At 47.5% G+C, this 16,646-nt stretch overlaps 2 protein-coding genes across 3 annotated transcripts in view; both read right to left on the bottom strand.

Moving 5' to 3' along the window:
• The window catches only part of Gigyf2 (GRB10 interacting GYF protein 2), a 145,727-nt gene extending 145,585 nt beyond the window's left edge, over nt 1–142 (bottom strand). Inside the window, exon 1 of one of the 2 annotated variants that reach the window (XM_019208607.2) lies at nt 50–142. The gene's annotated coding sequence lies outside the window, so the exon portion shown is untranslated. The remainder of the gene's footprint in view (nt 1–49) is intronic. The other variant, XM_010631780.2, reaches the window with a different exon arrangement.
• Nucleotides 143–13,214: 13,072 nt separating this feature from the next.
• Nucleotides 13,215–16,646, bottom strand: part of Efhd1 (EF-hand domain family member D1) — a 30,515-nt gene continuing 27,083 nt past the window's right edge. The window contains exon 4 of the mRNA XM_010631776.3: nt 13,215–14,090. Coding sequence (XP_010630078.1) covers nt 13,956–14,090 — 135 coding nt within the window. The 3' untranslated portion in view covers nt 13,215–13,955. The remainder of the gene's footprint in view (nt 14,091–16,646) is intronic.

Raw genomic sequence — 16,646 nt, 5'->3', positions numbered from 1 at the left:
GGGCACGGAGCGGACCCGGGCAGAGGAGCGAGACGGAGTCGCTGGTTACCTGCGGTCCGGGACAGGGAGTCTCTCAGAACCCAAGTCAGTCCTCAGCCTCAACAACACAAGATGGCCGACACGTCGTCACGCACGTCACGTGACAGCGCGCGTTCGGTCACGCCCCGACCACGCCCCCGCCACGCCTCGCTCCTCCCCCCCCTCCAGCTCCCACGACATCCTTTTCGCTGCCTCCCCGCCCGTCTACGCGAACACACCCCTGCCCAAGACCCGGATGAAAGCCTGGAAGAGGGCGGGGCAGCGCAGCGGGCAGGCTCTTACCGGAAGTCTTGGCCTTAGCTCTTGGCTTGCCCTTGGCTAGGGTTTGTATCCAGAGTTGATCCCGGGACAGGGACCCTGTGACTCACTGTCCTGCACACCCAGTCCACGGCAGGTTTGCAATTCAGAAATCTCCAAGACACTTAAGGCTTGATATTCCAAGCTAGGACATTTCTGTAGCTTTTCAACCTTTCCTGCCAGTTTGTCACTATAAAGCTAAAGGAGAAAATACACAAGCGGAAATTCAAAGTAGTCTCCCTTCTGATACAACTGGGAATTCATTCTGGAGTGGTGGAATGTGACAGCTGGGAGGACTTTATAGCTCCAGATCCCTCCTACTACATCCGGGCCTACAACGCGTTTTAAAGTTGCCAGAGAGCTACAGGACACAATGTTTGGGACCTACTTACCCTGAGAAATTGTTCGTTGTTTGTCTGAAAGTCAGATTTAACGTGGTGTCTAGTATTTTTATTGACTAAATCTAGTAAATCAACCCATTTTCAGGTCATCTCATTCTTTCTTGCCCATCAATGTCTTTCTACAGGATCCTCATCAACTTTTTTTTAATCGAATATCAAAAGCTCCAATCCCTCCTCTACCTCCCTATCTCTGTTCCCTTTCAAAACCAAACTGCGCCAGAGTTGTTTTATAGGCACGCACTCCATTCCCACGTCTCCCTGCACTCACACCGCTCCCGGTGGCTTCTGAACTTACCCGTCTGCCTATGGCTTGCCCGAGGACACCTCAGCCTACAGGATGATAACTAGGGATTTTCAGTCTTGTCTCGCTTTAGCGCTTCCATCTTCCACATGATTGACCATTTCCTGCACTTTGCAATACTTTGCTCCCTTGACCTTTGTGCCCTTTTTGCTCGCAGGACAATCAGCATCACCTGCAAGCTTGTTAGAACTCAGCCCCATTCTGCTGAATTCTACCCTCCGTCATGCATGCTGGCCCCTCCTTGTTCGGGTTCCCCAAACATGCTGTTCCCTTCTAGCCTTTGTATTTACTCCCTTTTGTTACGGTGCCATTCCAAGAATTTCCCCCTTTCCTCCCCACCTGCCTGATCGGTTTTCTTAATCCCCTCCCTAAAACCAAAGTTAATCTCTTGTACTGTAATTTTTAAGGAAAAAAAAAAAAAAACACTTGTTATGTGCCAACCACCTCATTAAGTGCTTTTCTCGCGTTCTCTTTCATAATCCATGTGGCAGTCTAGGAAGCCACCCAGCCTCACCTTCTCCGAATCTTAGACAAGACTCGGGGGAGCTTAGAGGAGAGCAGATAATGAGGACGGACGACTAATTGACCTTCCCTGTGAGCACCGAGGAGAAAAACAACTGGCTGTGCCTCCTGTGCCAACATGTAGGCATGTGAGCATGTGGCAAGGCCTAGAGAAGAGTCTAAACTGCTGAGATCCGGTTGTTCACCTGGGTATCTGCCATAGAGAACAGGAAGCAGATGACTCTTCTATTACCCTGATTGCTTGCTTCCGTATCTAAGTGAATATAAGCAAGGCGGGCCAGAGGCTTGGGGCTCCTGTCCGTTAGAGTCAGAGAGCCCCTTGATCCATCACTCCAAATGGACTCTGTGTCTTTTCATCTTTTGTCCTCGTTCACCCTCCTGTCAGGAGCATACTCATAGGCTGTCCTCCTGCACGGGCTGATTGGGGCCGACTGGGGCCGATCGCCAAGACTGTCTGTGACACGTCACCAAGGTGATGCCACTTGGACGTTGTGTTGATTTTTTTTAATGAAAGGGTCTTTTACACATAGTAAAATTTAGCATTTTTAGTGTATGGTTCTGCAACTTATTTTAAATATCATAAGGTTTCCATTTTTAAGAAATTTTAGTTTTTTATTTCGAGACAGGGTCTCCCTGTATAGTGCAGGCTAGCTTTGAACTTACTGTGTAGTCCAGGCTGACCTTGAATTCTTGGGGACCCTCCTGCCTCAGCCTCCCCAGTGCTGGAATTACAGGCATGGGCCACCACACCCGGTGGTCCTGCAACTTTGGACAAACAGGGTAACCAGTACCAAATCAAGGTACAGAATCACCCACAGAGGTTCCCCCAGTGACCCTTGGAAGTCAGCCCGTACTCCCCCGCAGCCCTCGCAACCACCTCCAGGTGTCTGTCCTAGTTTTACCTTATGATGTCACATACACAGAACAATGAAGAGTGCAGCCTGTTGGGACTCACTTTGTTCACTTATCACAATGCATGCTGCATCCGAGTTGTTGCATGTTTTGTACTTTTTGATTTCTTACTAGTATTTCATTATGTGTGTATAAGCACACATGTGCAAGTGGCACTATTCACTTGCACGTTCCTCAAGTGAGGGACATTAGGTTTCTTTCTAATCTCACATTGAGGGATTTATGTGACCATAAGTTTCATTTTTGTTTTTATTTTTGTCCTGTTTGCAGTGCAAGCTATTGAACCCAGGGCTTCACCCATATTAGGCAAGCACTCTGCCACTGAGCTACATGCCCCGACCTTTTTTATTTTTTATTTTGAGATATGATCTCATTAAATTGCCCAGGTTGGCTTCAAACTTTGTGATCCTCTCAGCTCAACTTCCTGAGTTGCACTGGGAGACCAGCGTCAAATGTAGGTTTGTTTTTCATTTGGACAAATTCATAGGAAAGGATTTGTGGTGATATGTTGCTTGTTTATCAGAAACAAACTGTTTTATTCAGAGTGCTGTGACTTTTTTTTTTTTTTTTTTTTTTTTTTTTTTTTTGGTTTTTTGAGACAGGGTCTCACTATGTAGTTGAAACTGACCTGGAACTCACTATGTAGCCCAGGCTGGTCTTGGACTTACAGCAATCCTCCTGCCTCAGCCTCCCAAGCAGAGTGCCATGATTATTATTTCAGCCCTAAACCATAAACTTCCAGGCAGCAGGAACCAAATTGAAGAGATGATGGTGATGATGATGATAAAAGCTAACAAAAATCCCATACCTTTAATCACTGTACACACTGATATTCAGTTGTGCGCTCTGAGCTGCTGGCATTGTACTGGCACACTGAGAATGCTCAACACAAACCTACAGAATTCTTGTAAATTCTCCAAGGTGATTCCTTTTCTCCTTTTAGTCACTCTCTCTCTCCAATGTTTCACCAAATAGTGGTTTTTAAATAAAATAGTAGCTGGATGTGTGCTCTCACCAGGGATAATAACAAAGTTTCAGGTTCATTGTATCACTGACAGACAAAAGAAATTGAGAATAATAGATCATTTGGGAATGGGAGTGGGAGAAAGGAGTTTAATCTGAAATGAGGTTAGTTTCCAATATTTCAGGCTCAACACTTGTCACAGATTTATTTTTCTAAAGATGACAATCACTGCCATCCCATCTACTCTTCCAGAACCTTCCCTACTCTTTCTAGAATTGAATTCCCTTCCCCTTGGGCCCTTATAACTAATAGAAGGTGGCAGAAGTAAACTGCTGGCTCCCAAGGTGAGATGAGAAGTAACCCAGCTTCTACTCGCACAGCAAAACAGTCTCTTTTGAAACAAAGCGCTGTCTTGTCAGGCCAGGCGTCCTGAGGCCGCCATTCACAATGAGAGGCCCGGATGGAGCTGCCACATCAACAGCCACGATTGGAGTCCCAGCAGCAAAACCAGACACCTGAGGGAAAATTCCACCAGAGGAAAGCCCCACCATGGCCCAAGGTGTCCTGAAGCTGCCACAAGCATCCTCCCACACCTTGTCTAAATTCCTCATGCATGAGCATAAATAAAGTAAGCCACTAGCCAGACATGGTGGCGCATGCCTGTAATCCTAGCCCACGGGAGGTTGAGACAGGAGGATCGCTGTGAGTTTGAGACCAGCCTGGGCTACACAGTGAGTTCCAGGTCAGTCTCAACTACATAGTAAGACCCTGTCTCAAAAAAAGCAAAACATACAAATATGAATAAATAAGCCATTAAATTTTAGGGCAATTTGTTCACAGCAATGGTGACTGGAAGAAACATCAATGCTACGAACTTAATTATGTCTCACAAAAAGACAGGTTGGAACCCTAACCCCAAGTACTTAGAATGTGACCTAAGTTAGAGATAGGTCTTCCAAGGGGTAATCAAGAAAAATGGGGGCTCTAAGCCAGTATGGCAGGTGTGCCTATAAAAGCTAGAACACGTGGGCATAAACACACATGGGAGAATGTCACAGGAAGATGAAGATGGCGCTGAAAATTCTACAGTCGACATTAATAACAGCAAGGAGGCGTAGGGGACAGGCAGAGAACAGATGCTACCTCACAGTCTCAGGAAGAACCAGCCCTCCCCACCCATTGCCCGAGGACTTCCAGCCTTCAGAACTGAGATAATAATTTGTTTTTTTTTTTTTGAGACAGGGTCTCACTATGTAGTTGAGACTGACCTGGAACTCACTATGTAGCCCAGGCTGGTCTCAAACTCACAGCGATCCTCCTGCCTCAGCCTCCCAAGTGCTGGGATTACAGGTGTGCACCACCATGCCCAGCTAATAAATTTTTCTTTTATGACATCAGTGTGTAGCACTTTGTTATGGCAGCCAGGCAAGTGAAAGCAATCATCCCAACACAGGAAAAGACTAGAGCTGGGAGAGATCAGAGGGGCGTGCCATGGTGTAGATGGAGGATGCCATCAACAGCTTCCTGCGCCGATGTGCAGAGCTCTTAAAGTTACTGAATCATGGGGGCTGTAGCTGACTTCCTGTTAGGAGGTGGGTTCGGGTCACAACAGGCGGGAAAAAGTTTATCTCCCTCCTGACTCCTCCCTTGCTCTGTTTCCTGTCTGCTGTGACAGGAGCAGCCCTCCTCCACCATACTTATCCCCAGGCTTTTTCAAGCTTGGACAAACTGACTATGGACTGAACCCCCTGAATTCCAGAGTCAAAATAAACCTCTCCTCCTTTCAGTTGTGGGTGTCAGGTATTTGTCCCAGCAACAAGGAAAGGAAGCCAAGGTGCAAGTGAAAGACCTGAGAATTCTATAGAGATTTTTTTTTTTTAAATCCTAGGGAATTATCCCTATCCAGCAAGTGTAGACAAAAGTCAGACGGACCTCGGTCCTCGGTCGGGGTCCCGGGAGGAAAAGGTGTTGCTTATGGACAAAGCTAAGTTCCAGCTGGGCACACGGATGCATGTCTGTAATTCTTGTTATCCCAGTTACCCAGGAGGCTGAGACAGGAGGATTGTGAGTTCAAGGCCACCCTGGGCCACATAGCAGGCAGAACTGGGATAGAAGCGGGCACCAGTCTCAGAGCGAGAGGAAGGGTCAGGCTGTGTTGCCAGGTCCGCAGAAGCAGGCAGGAGGGTGGGACTGGTGAGAAGGCCCGTCTGCGTCTGCTCAGAGCCGGGTAACAGCAGAGGGCGGAGAAGTGTGGGAGGGGGGGACAAGAGGGATGGCGCAGCGAGCGCGGAGGGCAGCAGCCACTCAGCTCCACCCCCAAGGGTTCCTCTACTGAAACTTTGGTGCCCAGTGTGGTGGTGTTAAAGAGGTGGTGGTCTCTTTAAGAGGTGGGGCTTAGCTGGGCGAGGCGGTGCACATCTGGAATCCCTGCCCTCCGGAAGGTTGAAGCCAGAGAAAAACAAGTTTGAGCCTAGCCTGGCCGGATTTAGCAACTTAATGGAACTTTCTCAAAAGTAAAAGTTCTTGCTGTGCCGGTTGCGGCTGGCCTGGAACTCATGGTGACCCTCCTTCTTCAGCCTCCCAAGCACTGGGTTGATTGGCCCGTGCCACTACACCCAGGTAGAGTGACGATGTGACAGCCATGGGACCCTTGTCAGAGCCAGTGCTGTTCTCTTGGAACTTTCAGGCTCCAAAATTGCCAGTTTCCTAACCCGTTTTCTTTCTTACACGCTCAGCCACAGGCATCTCCTTACAGTCACGGAAAGAAGACTAGCACAGGGAAGGTCAGGCTCAAGACTAAAGACCAAAGGGAATAAACGGTTTAGAGCGTGGCGCAAGATCGCAGACAAGGGAAAAAAAGAAAAAAAAAAAAAATCACAAACGAGAGAACACCACAAACATCAACACAGGACGTAGAGATGGCACTGTGAAAATAAATCCACTCGGGTTTGACAATCCGGTTTTATAAAGTACTTGTGGCTTTTTTAAAACAGCAAAACGTTTATTGGTGTATTTTAGGCATACATGATAACACTCATAGGCAATGTGTACCTGTACATGATACCTCCTGCCTCTTTTTTTCTCATCCCTCCTCCAACACCCCCTTCCTTTCCCTGTGCACAAAAGCTTTGTTTCCATTTTCCCTTCTATTTTCACTTTTTTCTTGCCCCTTCCTTCCTCCCTCCTCCCTCGTTCCTCTTCCTATTTGAACATTTTCTTCCCATTTCCCAGTATCTGTTATACATTTCGGTCCTTATTTCCACTTTCAGTTTCTCACACCACAGAAACAATGCGATATCTAAATTTGTGTCTGATTTATTTCACTTAAGAGTATGGTCTCGCGGTGCATCCCTTTAGCTAGAAATGTCTCAGGTTCATCCTTTTTATGGCAGAGTAGTATTCCATTGCAGAAAAAAACAGGCCATTTTTATCCATTCGTCAGTTGATGGGCATTCGGGCTATTTCCAAGAATTAACTATTACAAACTGTGCCCCTATAAACATGGGTGTGTATATATTACTGTGGTAGGATCCTTTAAATTCTTTCAGGAAGATACCAAGAAGGGGAATGGTTAGGTCACACGAAACCTCTAGTTTTTGTTTTTTGAGGAATCTGCACACTGATCTCCACAGTGGCTGCACCAGTCTGCACTCCCACCAACAGCGGTGAAGGGCTCCTTTTCCCCCACAGCTCCTCCAGCATTTGTAATTGGTTGATTTCTTGATAGCAGCCATTCTTTCTGGAGTGAGGTGGAATCTCAGAATTGTTTTAATTTGTGTTTCTTGAATGACCAGTGATACTGAATATTTTGTCATATATTTATTTGCCATTTCTACTTCTTCATCTGAGAAGTGTCAGTTCATTTCTGATGCCCAGTTTTGGATTGGATCTTTGAATTTGGGAGGTCTGACTTTTTTGAATTCTTTATATATTCTAGATAGTAGTCCTAGGGCTGGCGATGTAGCTCGGTGGTGCCTCTCCTGCCTGCCAAGCACAAGGTCCTGAGTTTGATCCCTGGTACCTGAGGGGGGTATCTAAGAATTCACTTCTCAGATAGTAGTCCTTTGTCTGATGAGTAGCTGGTAACATTTTTTTCCCACACTGTGAGTTCTTTCTTCAATCTGTGGTGGTTTCTCTTGCTGTACAAAAACCTTTTAGTAAGATGGGATCCCAATTGTTGATTCTTTGTGATATTTCCTGTGCAATGAGGATTTTGTTTATAAAGTCTTTGCCTACACCAGTGTCTTTGAGAGTCCTGTGTATTTTCTCTTCCAGCAGGTTTAGTGTTTCAGTTTTAATATTGAGATCTTTGATCCATTTTGCTTTAGGTTAGCGAATGGTGAAAGCTGTGGGTCCAGTTTCAATCTTTAGCACGTGAAAAAACAGTTTTTCCAGCACTATTTATTTATTTGGGTACCAGGGATTGAACTCAGAGCCTTACACGTAGGAGGCAGGTGCTATGCCACTGAGCTAAATCCCCAGCCCTCAGAACCATTTATTAAAGAGGCCATCCATCTTCCAGTCAAGGTGTTTGGCTCCTTTGTCAAAGGTAAGGTGGCTGAGTATGTCTGGAGTTGTTCTGCATCTTCTGATCTGTTCCATCTCTGGGTTTTTTTTTTTTTTTTTTTTTTAATCACAGTAGCTTTGTAGTATAATTTCATGTCAGGGATTGTGATGCCCCCTGCCTTGCCTTTGTTGTCCTGAATTGCCTTTGCTATTCTAGATCCCTTCTGGTTGCACATGAATTTTAGGATTGTTTTTTTCTAATTCTGCAAGATATGCTATTAGAATTCCAGGTATGGTGGCACACACCTGTAATCCCAGCACTTGGGAGGCTGAGGCAGGAAGATCGCTGTGAGTTCGAGACCAGCCTGAGCTACATAGTGAGTTCCAAGGCAGTCTCAACCACATAGTGAGACCCTGTCTCAAAAAAAAAAAAAAAAAGCTATGCTATTAGAGTTTTTTATCAGAATTGCATTGAATCTGTATAACAGTTTTGGAAGTATAGCCATTTTCACTGTATTGGTTCTTCCTATCCAAGACATAGGGATATCTCTCATTTTCTTCTCCTCCTTCTCCTTCCTCTTTTTGTTTTTTTGTTTTTTTTGTTTTTTTGTACCAGGGAGCAAACTCAGGACCTTGAGCTTAGAAGGCAGGCAGTAGCACCACTGAGCTTTTCTCCGGCCCTCCATTTTCTGATAGCCTCTGATCTCCATTTTTGGGGTACTGTAGTTTCCAGTGTAGAGGTCTTTTACTTCTTTTGTTAGATTGAATCCTAGGTATTTCATTTTTGGGGGCGATGCTCTTGTAAAAGGTGTTATAGTACCTGTATATTTTTAACTCTCTTCTATTCCCAACCTCCAGGTATAAATTATTAAAACAAAACAAAACAAAATACTTGGACATATGTAGTCAGAGAGGTAGGGAAGCTGAGGCAAGAGGATCTCAAGTTCAAAACCAGCTTGAACTACACAGCAAACTTTGTCACAACAAAACATGCTTAACACTGAATAGAGGCCTCTTTTGACCTAGTGCCCCGCGCTGTGTCTCAGAATGTTGCCCACCTCCCCCTCATCCTTTGTGTATTGAGGGTTTCATGTTTGTGCCATCCCAAAGGATCCCATGCATCCCTTAATGTTTTCATTTTCTCTGTGGTCACAGATTCCCTTCTCTCTTTCTTTTATTAACTGTTAGGAAGATTAGTGTTGGTAAAGCTGGGCATGGAGAAAAATCCCAGCCCTCTGCAGGATCGACATAGGATCAAGGCCAGCCCCATAGTGAGTTCAAGGCCAGCCTAGACTCATAATGAGACCCTGACTGAAAAAACAAAGAACAAACAAACAAATAAAATTGGTAGTAGTCATCATGGCCGTATCACAATGTGTCTCTATGGCTTTAAAATGTTGAGCATTCAAGCCAGGTGTGGTGGCTCATGTCTATAATCCCAGCATTTGGGAGGCTGAGGCAAGAGGATCGCAGTGAGTTCCAGGGCTACATAGTGACTTCAAGGCCAGCCTGAAAGGCCTACAAAGCAAGACCCTGTCTCAAAAAACCAATGAAAGAGAATCAGAGTGAAGAGCAGAACCTGCCTCCCTTTACAGAAGACAAAAAAAAAAAAAATCCAGATGATCTCTGAGGCCATCACAGCTTGCACCCCCCCACACACTCAGGGGAAGGCAGCGGCCGTGTTGAGGGGACACTGAAGCAGCACCCAACTTGTAAATCACACGAATCTGTCAACCAGGAAGTGGGTTCTCCAGGCCAGGCCAGGCCAAGCACTCAGACCACTGCTGCCCCCACTGGCATTTTAACTGTGAGAGACCCAGAGCCAGATCGCATAGGAGGTGGCTGCTGAACTCTGCACTGTCAGAAACTGAGTGAAATATCTGGGCGTGGTGTCATAGGCCTGTAATCCCGGCAACAGGGAGACTGAGGTAGGAGAATGGAAAGTTGTAGGCCAGGCTGGGCCACATAGCCAGTTCAAGTTCAATCTGGACTACACAGTGAAACTCCGTCTTAAAACAACAAAAATAAGCCGGGCAGTAGCACATGCATATCTATAATCTCTGTACTCAGGAGGCTGAGGCAGGAGGATCATAAGTTCAAGGCCAGCCTGAACTACACAGTAAGATCCTATCTCAAACAAACAAAAAGATAGAGTTTAAGGGCACAGCCCAGAGAAGGGATGAACATCTTCCTGATGGGACCCCTGAGTTCGTGCTCCAGGGAGCATTGTGATAGAGAGGAAGGCTGGCCCTGATCCTGGGTGGCCCTGCCGTTGTGGTGCCAGTTGCCATGAGGTCCCCACCAGGGCAGGTGACACCAGCATGTGTCCTCTGTAGAAATGTGAACGGCATGGACCTCTCTGCTCTACAGAGGCATCAGCTGCAGGAGTTCTGTCACAGCGACAGCAGGGCAGGATCCTGCCTTGGCCGCGGGTCTGCTCCAGAAGCCTGGCACATCCTTGTGAACCCCATGTGCCAGGGCTGCCTGTTCTACGTCAGGCAGCGTGCCAGGTCTACTGTGGCAGGCAGAATGGAGTCCATCCAGGAGGCAGAGAAGAGCGGGATCCTGTGTGATGTGTGAGGAGGGTACATGCCCAGCCTGGGAGTAGTGAGGACTCCAGGAACGGAGACACCCCACAGAGAGGTAGGGGAGCAGGGGACACTTGGGCAGGTGAAGAAACCGTGTGACATTTTCCAGGGTTGCATAGACCTGGGCTGCACAGTTCCAAGGGACTGAGGAAGGGAGGAAGAGCGAGAAACACACAAGGTGAACCACGCCAGATTCTGACCATGGAACCAGAAATGGAAGGGGAGGCGTTAGAAACAGATTTGCATCTTGTAAACGTTGTTCCAGCCTTGCCAGGTGTGGTGTCACAAGCTGATGATCCCAGCATTCAGGAGGCTGAGGTAGGAGAATGAGGCTGAGGCAGGACTGCTGCGAGTTCAAGGCCAGCCTGTGCTACATAGAAATCCTGCCTCAAAAAATAAAATTACAGCTTCAAGGTGGGTAATCAGGACAAATCTGGGTAGAGAAGCACTGCAGAGACACAGAAAAGGGTCCACAAAAGGCTAAGCTATGGCCTCGGCCCTGGAGATGGAACCTGGGGTTGAGTGTCACACAGGCAGCAACTCCTGCAGGACATCGTGACTGAGAGCCACCAAAGAGATCCCATCCTGGTCTCAGTGGCTCCTGGCCCTGTTTGTGTCCTAAATCCTTCTGATTTGCCATCATTTGTAGCCAAGGGTTTTGGCTCTCACACGGTTTGCTTGTGCAGAAAGTGTTCAAGTAGGTGCATGCTGGAGGCCTTGTGCACATGAGGGAATGCACCGCCACAGAGCTGAGCAATTAGTTTTTAGTTTTTTTATTTATTTGAGACAGGGTCTTGTTTGTAGTTCAAGCTGGCTTTGAACTCACTTTGGAGCCCAGGTTGGCCTCAAACTCATGGCGATCCACCTGCCAGGGTTACAGGTGTGTGCCACTGTGACCAGCCTCTATTTTATTTATTTAGTTTCAGTTTTTTGACCCAGGGTCTTGCTATGTAGTCCACACTGGCCTTGAATTCACTGTGTAGCCCAAGCTGGCCTCAAATTTAAGGAGATAGTCCTGCCTCTGCCTCCCCGAGTACTGGGATCACAGGCATTCGCCATTGGGTCCCATGCCCTGTGTGTAAATCTGAAGAGCCAGAATTACTGTGTAGTATCTCATGAACCTCTCTATTCCTTTTCCCTCCTCTGGGGAGGATGATATAGAGGGAAAAAAGTGTAACTCCCAACCTGCTAGATGTCAGACATGCCAAGTCCATGTTCCCCAAAGTAGAGAGAGAGAAAAAAAAAAAGAATTCTAATGAATAATGCAGTTTAATAGTAGGAAAATTGGCCTGGAATGGTGGTGCATGCCTATAACCTAAAGACTCAGGAGGCTGAGGCAGGAAAATTGCAGTGAGTTTGAGGACAGCCTGGGCTACAAAGTGAGACACTGGCTCAAAAAAAAAAAAAAAAAAAAAAAAAAGGAAGGGGGGGGGAAAAAAAAAAAAAAAAAAAAAAAAAAAAAGTAGGAAAATGTATTGGGGAATAGGAATGGGGAAAAAGAATAGCTCTTGAGAGATAGGTGGGGTCCTGAATGGGTTGCCAAGGAGCCCACTTCTCCTATAAAGTTTTTTTTTTTTTGGTACGGGGGATCGAACTCAGGTCTTTGCACTTGCAAGGCAGGCAGCAGAACTACTGAGCTAAATCCCTGGCACCTCTCTGATAGTTTTATAGAGCAAAGTCACGATGTGATTTTGACATGATTCAAAACTGTAATCAACCAATAAGATCACTAGTATAGCCGCTTGGCTAATATTGATGCAATAGTAGCAAGAGTACGGATGACATCATTAGCTTGATCCGTAACCAGCAGTTTAATCTTGTCTTTAGGCTTCGTGGTAGGAGAGGACCTTGTGGTCTCTTAAAATGGGAGCTCTCCCAAGGGCGGTACCAATAATCTCATATCCATTTATCCCTTTTAGGGACCTTTGTAAGTCTGGCCACTGCGACTTTAGTCTTCTTCAGATGCGCCTCCAGCCATGGTGGTGCTGTGTCCTCATCCTCTGCACTGACTCCCTTGAGGACCTTGCCCTGACTGACTACCAGGAATCTTTCTGCCTAAAGCAGCTGTCTCTCTAGGATGCGGGAAGGGACCCTAGCCGGAAAGCCAATGCCTGGGAGTCCTGGGTCTTCCCGGGGAGCACAGGATGGGGTCCTCCCGCAGGTCCCGTCCTGCTGAGTCACACCCAGAGGAGGCATTGACTCCCCTCAGTTTCAAGCCGTGTGGAAGAAAGGAAATCAAACTACAGATTTGCCCGGGAGCTGAAAGCATCCTGCCTGGGCAAGGGGACAGCGGCTGACCACCTCAGTCCTCAGGATGTCACAGAGCAAAGACTCTGAGCTGGGCCCAAGAACCTCGGCATCAACACAAGCCCTGGCCCTTGAAGTCATGCTCTCCTCACCCCCAACTTTAAGAGGACTCCTGGCACATCCACTTGTACAGTTTATTTAAAAAGAGACAGCCAGGGCCGGGGATGTAGGTCAGTGGTTCTGCTGCCTACCTCGAAAGCAAAAGGTCCCGAGTTTGATCCCCAATACAAACAAAACAAAACACCCAAACCAAAAACAACTAAAAAGAGCTGAGGATGTAGCTCAGTGGCACCACTACTGCCTGGTAAGCACAAGGTCCCGAGTTTGATTCCTGGTACTTCGGGAAAAAGAAAAATAAAGAGACAGCTGTAAGGCAGATGGCTTCTTTATTGCAAAGTCAGCAGTTACCAAAGAGGAAACGATAAAAACGACATTGGAAACTTAAAAATACAATAAACCCGTGGTATCTGAGCAAGACCCAAAATTCATAGGCTATGAAAGTGTCTCCTGGGCTGGGAACGTCCCTGCCTCCACCCCTGGAAGCCGGCGCTGGCTGGCGATGGAGCAGGCTGTGATTTCGGAGACTCTGGGACCCTGATGTGCACAGTGGCAGGGCTGTGAGCCCCAGTCCGTGCTCGCGGGACCCTTCTGCTTGGTGTCACGGCCGATGGCGCGCTCATTCTCAGAGCTGAATAGCACCAGGGTCAGGAGAGGAAAAAGGGCTGAGAGGAGAAGACCCGGCCGGTGAAGAGCGGAGAGGGTGGGCTTGGGGCACTAAGGCCCAGGAGCAGGACAGGGGACTTGGGTCCACTCCCCGCTGGAGCTGGAGATGGGGCGGCCGTAGTCGCAGGCCCTGGGTATAGAAGCAGCCAAGACAACCTAAGAGCGAACGGGAGAGGACAGAATAGAAAAGGGCAGCGTGGCCCCTGAGGGCCACGGAGAGCATCTGGACAAAGAGAACCGCTGACGTGGGCCAGGGAGACGGTGCGGGGGTCGCCGAGGGGAGCGCTGTGGGGTGCAGCAGCCCTGGCCACCTCGAGGGCGGGGGAAGCCGGGACGGGGTGAGCTGCGGGGTGAGGGCGCTGGCGGCCCGGCCCAGCTGGGACAGCGGCAGGCCACTAGCTGCTGAAGGCGGCCCTGAGCTCTCGGAAGGCCGCCCGGCGCAGGCTCCTCTCCTCCTCCTCCCGCCTCCGCTCCTCCTGCTCTGCCTTAAGCTCGGCCTCGAACTTGCTGGCAGATGACAGGGCCTGGGCCTGCAAAGAGACAAGGTGGTTCGGCCAGCGGGGAGGCCGGAGCCCGTTTGTGCGCACAGCAGCGCTTGCTTGCTGCTGCTTAGACGCATTTCAATCCGCAGGGGGTGCTCTAAATTCTTTTTCTTTTTCTTTTTTAGCAGTGGTGGATTGAACCCGGGCCTTTGTACGGAGCCACATCTCCAGCTCTTCTAAAAAAAATTTTTTTTTGGTAGGGCTTTTTTTTGTGTGTATGGTACTGGGGATCCAACTCAGGTCCTTGCACTCGCGATGCAGGCTCCGGAACCACTGAGCTAAATCCCCAGCCCCTAAAATTTTTTTGAGGACAGGCATGGTGGTGCATGCCCGAAATCCCAGCACTCTGGGTGGCTGACGCAGGAAAATGAGCATGTCTTTTTTTTGAGACAGGGTCTTGAAGGCTGGTCTTGAACTCGTGGCAATCTTCCTGCCTCAGTTGCCCAAGTGCTGAGATCACAGGTGTATACCATACCTGGCTGAAGTAGAACTTGTAATTTCCTCTTCCTAAATAGTGAATTGTCTCAATATCTCTTATTCATAGTCCATTAATGCCCTGCCTTTTTTCACATTCTAAATCCTCATATGGAAAAAACCTATTATTTTCTGCTCTATTTCAGTGACTGATTCATCCCTGCATCCATATTACATCGCTTCGTATTACCACCTGATAGAACACCTGGATGTTTATAGGAAAGTAAATGTTCTTTTAAGAAACACTGTTTCCAGACCTAGGGTACAGGTAAGTGGTACAGCATGTGCTTAGCATGTGTGAGGCCCTGGGTTCGAATCCCAGCATCTTCCCAAAGAAAAATAGTGTTCTTTTCATTCTTTTCTTTCTTTCTTTTTCTTTTCTTTCTTTTCTTTTTTTTTTCAGTCTGGGGATTGAACCCAGAGCCTCAGCTCATGTTCTGTAAGCACTCTACCTCTGAGCAACCTCCCCAGCCCTTTTTACAGTTTTAAATTTTGAAACAGGGTCTCCCTAAGTTGCTAAATTGCCCAGGCTGGGTTCAAACTTGGGATCCTGCCTCAGCCTTCCAGGGTGCTGCGATTATAGGTGTCCACCATACCTAGCCACTTGTTTCTTTTTGACATTCCCTATAAGAATATATATATATATTTCTTTTTCGTACTGGGGATCAAACTTGGGTCCTTGCGCTTGCAAGGCAGGCCACCGAACCGCTGAGCTAAATCCCCAGCCCCAATAAGAATATATGTTTAAAAATTATTCTCACAGTCTTCACACAAATCTCCTTAAATGTTGTAACTGTGTCACACTTCTTGATGTTTCATGGTCCTTACAGCTATATTCCTTAATATAAAATGTATTTCTGGTATGGCATTTTTATATGATTTTGTCATCAGAAGCAATGGCTTCTGAGAGGGAACATGACATGATCTTTTCAATACATCGGCGTTGTTTCCGTTGACACTGAAAATTAGGCTGGGGCTGCAGTTCAGAGGTAAAGTGTATGCTTAGCATGCATTGAAGTGCTGGGTTTGAATCCCAGTGCTGCATAATAAAGGGAAGAATAAATCTGTAAATTTCTTTTTTTGTTTGTTTGTTTTGTTTTTGTTTTTGGTACCAGGGATTGAACTCGGGTCCTTGCGCTTGCAAGGCAGGCCACCAAACCGCTGAGCTAAATCCCCAGCCCTTAAATCTGTAAATTTCCCACGGCTCCACCTGACATGCTGTCCCGTTCCCTGCCTGTGAAGGCCCAAGCTCATACAGATGATGTTTTCCCTCGGTGCTGGGGACTGGACCCAGGATGTTCACACGGAGCTATGTCCCCAGCTCTTTTTTTTATTTGTTCTTGGAGACAGGGTCTGCTAAGTTGCTCAGGTTGGGCTTGCCATCCTCCTGCCTCGGCCTCCCAGAGTGCTGCTGCGATCACAGGCGTGCACCACCACACCTGGCTATACTGAGGATTCTGTGTGCAAGCTTCCAGGCTGGGAACATTTTTCTATCTCTGCAGGAAGTCTCATAATGTCAGCAACAGGATCTGCTGGGGCACCAGGATTTTTCCAGTTTGGGCTGGGTCTTTGGTGGGGCTTGACCCTCTTCCCCTGCTCACTTTTCCCACTGTGGTCCCCTGCCCCAGACCACCTCTTCCCTCCTTCCATGGAAGCAAATAGAGCAATACAGTCCTTTCACTCAGGCCCCTCTCCCTGTGCAGGAAGACCCAGATGTCACCTAAACACCTCTCAGCCCAGAATGGAGCTGCACTGGAATGAACCTGCTCAAAATCCAGTCTCTTGACTCTCAGAGATTGCGAGCTGGTAATTAAATAAAGTCAGCATGAAAAATAGAAGTACAATTTTCACTGGGCCTAGAAGTGCATGCCTGTGATCCCAGCACTCGGGGAGGCTGAGGCAGGAGGATGTTGAATTTGAGCCCAACTTGGGCAGTTTAGCTACTTAACAGGACCCTGTCTCAAAAAGGGGGGAGGGTTCGGGGATTTAGCTCAGTGGTTCTGCCACTTGCCTCTCAAGCACAAGGACCTGAGTTTAGTACTAAAAAAAAAAAAAAAAAAAAAAAAAAAA

The sequence above is a fragment of the Fukomys damarensis genome, unplaced genomic scaffold (genome assembly GCF_012274545.1).
Source record: "Fukomys damarensis isolate Sample0158 unplaced genomic scaffold, DMR_v1.0_HiC HiC_scaffold_16, whole genome shotgun sequence".
NCBI classification, from domain to species: Eukaryota; Metazoa; Chordata; class Mammalia; order Rodentia; family Bathyergidae; genus Fukomys; species Fukomys damarensis.
The sequence above is the reverse complement of the archived record's forward strand: the minus strand, read 5'-3'. Positions and strand labels throughout refer to the sequence as shown.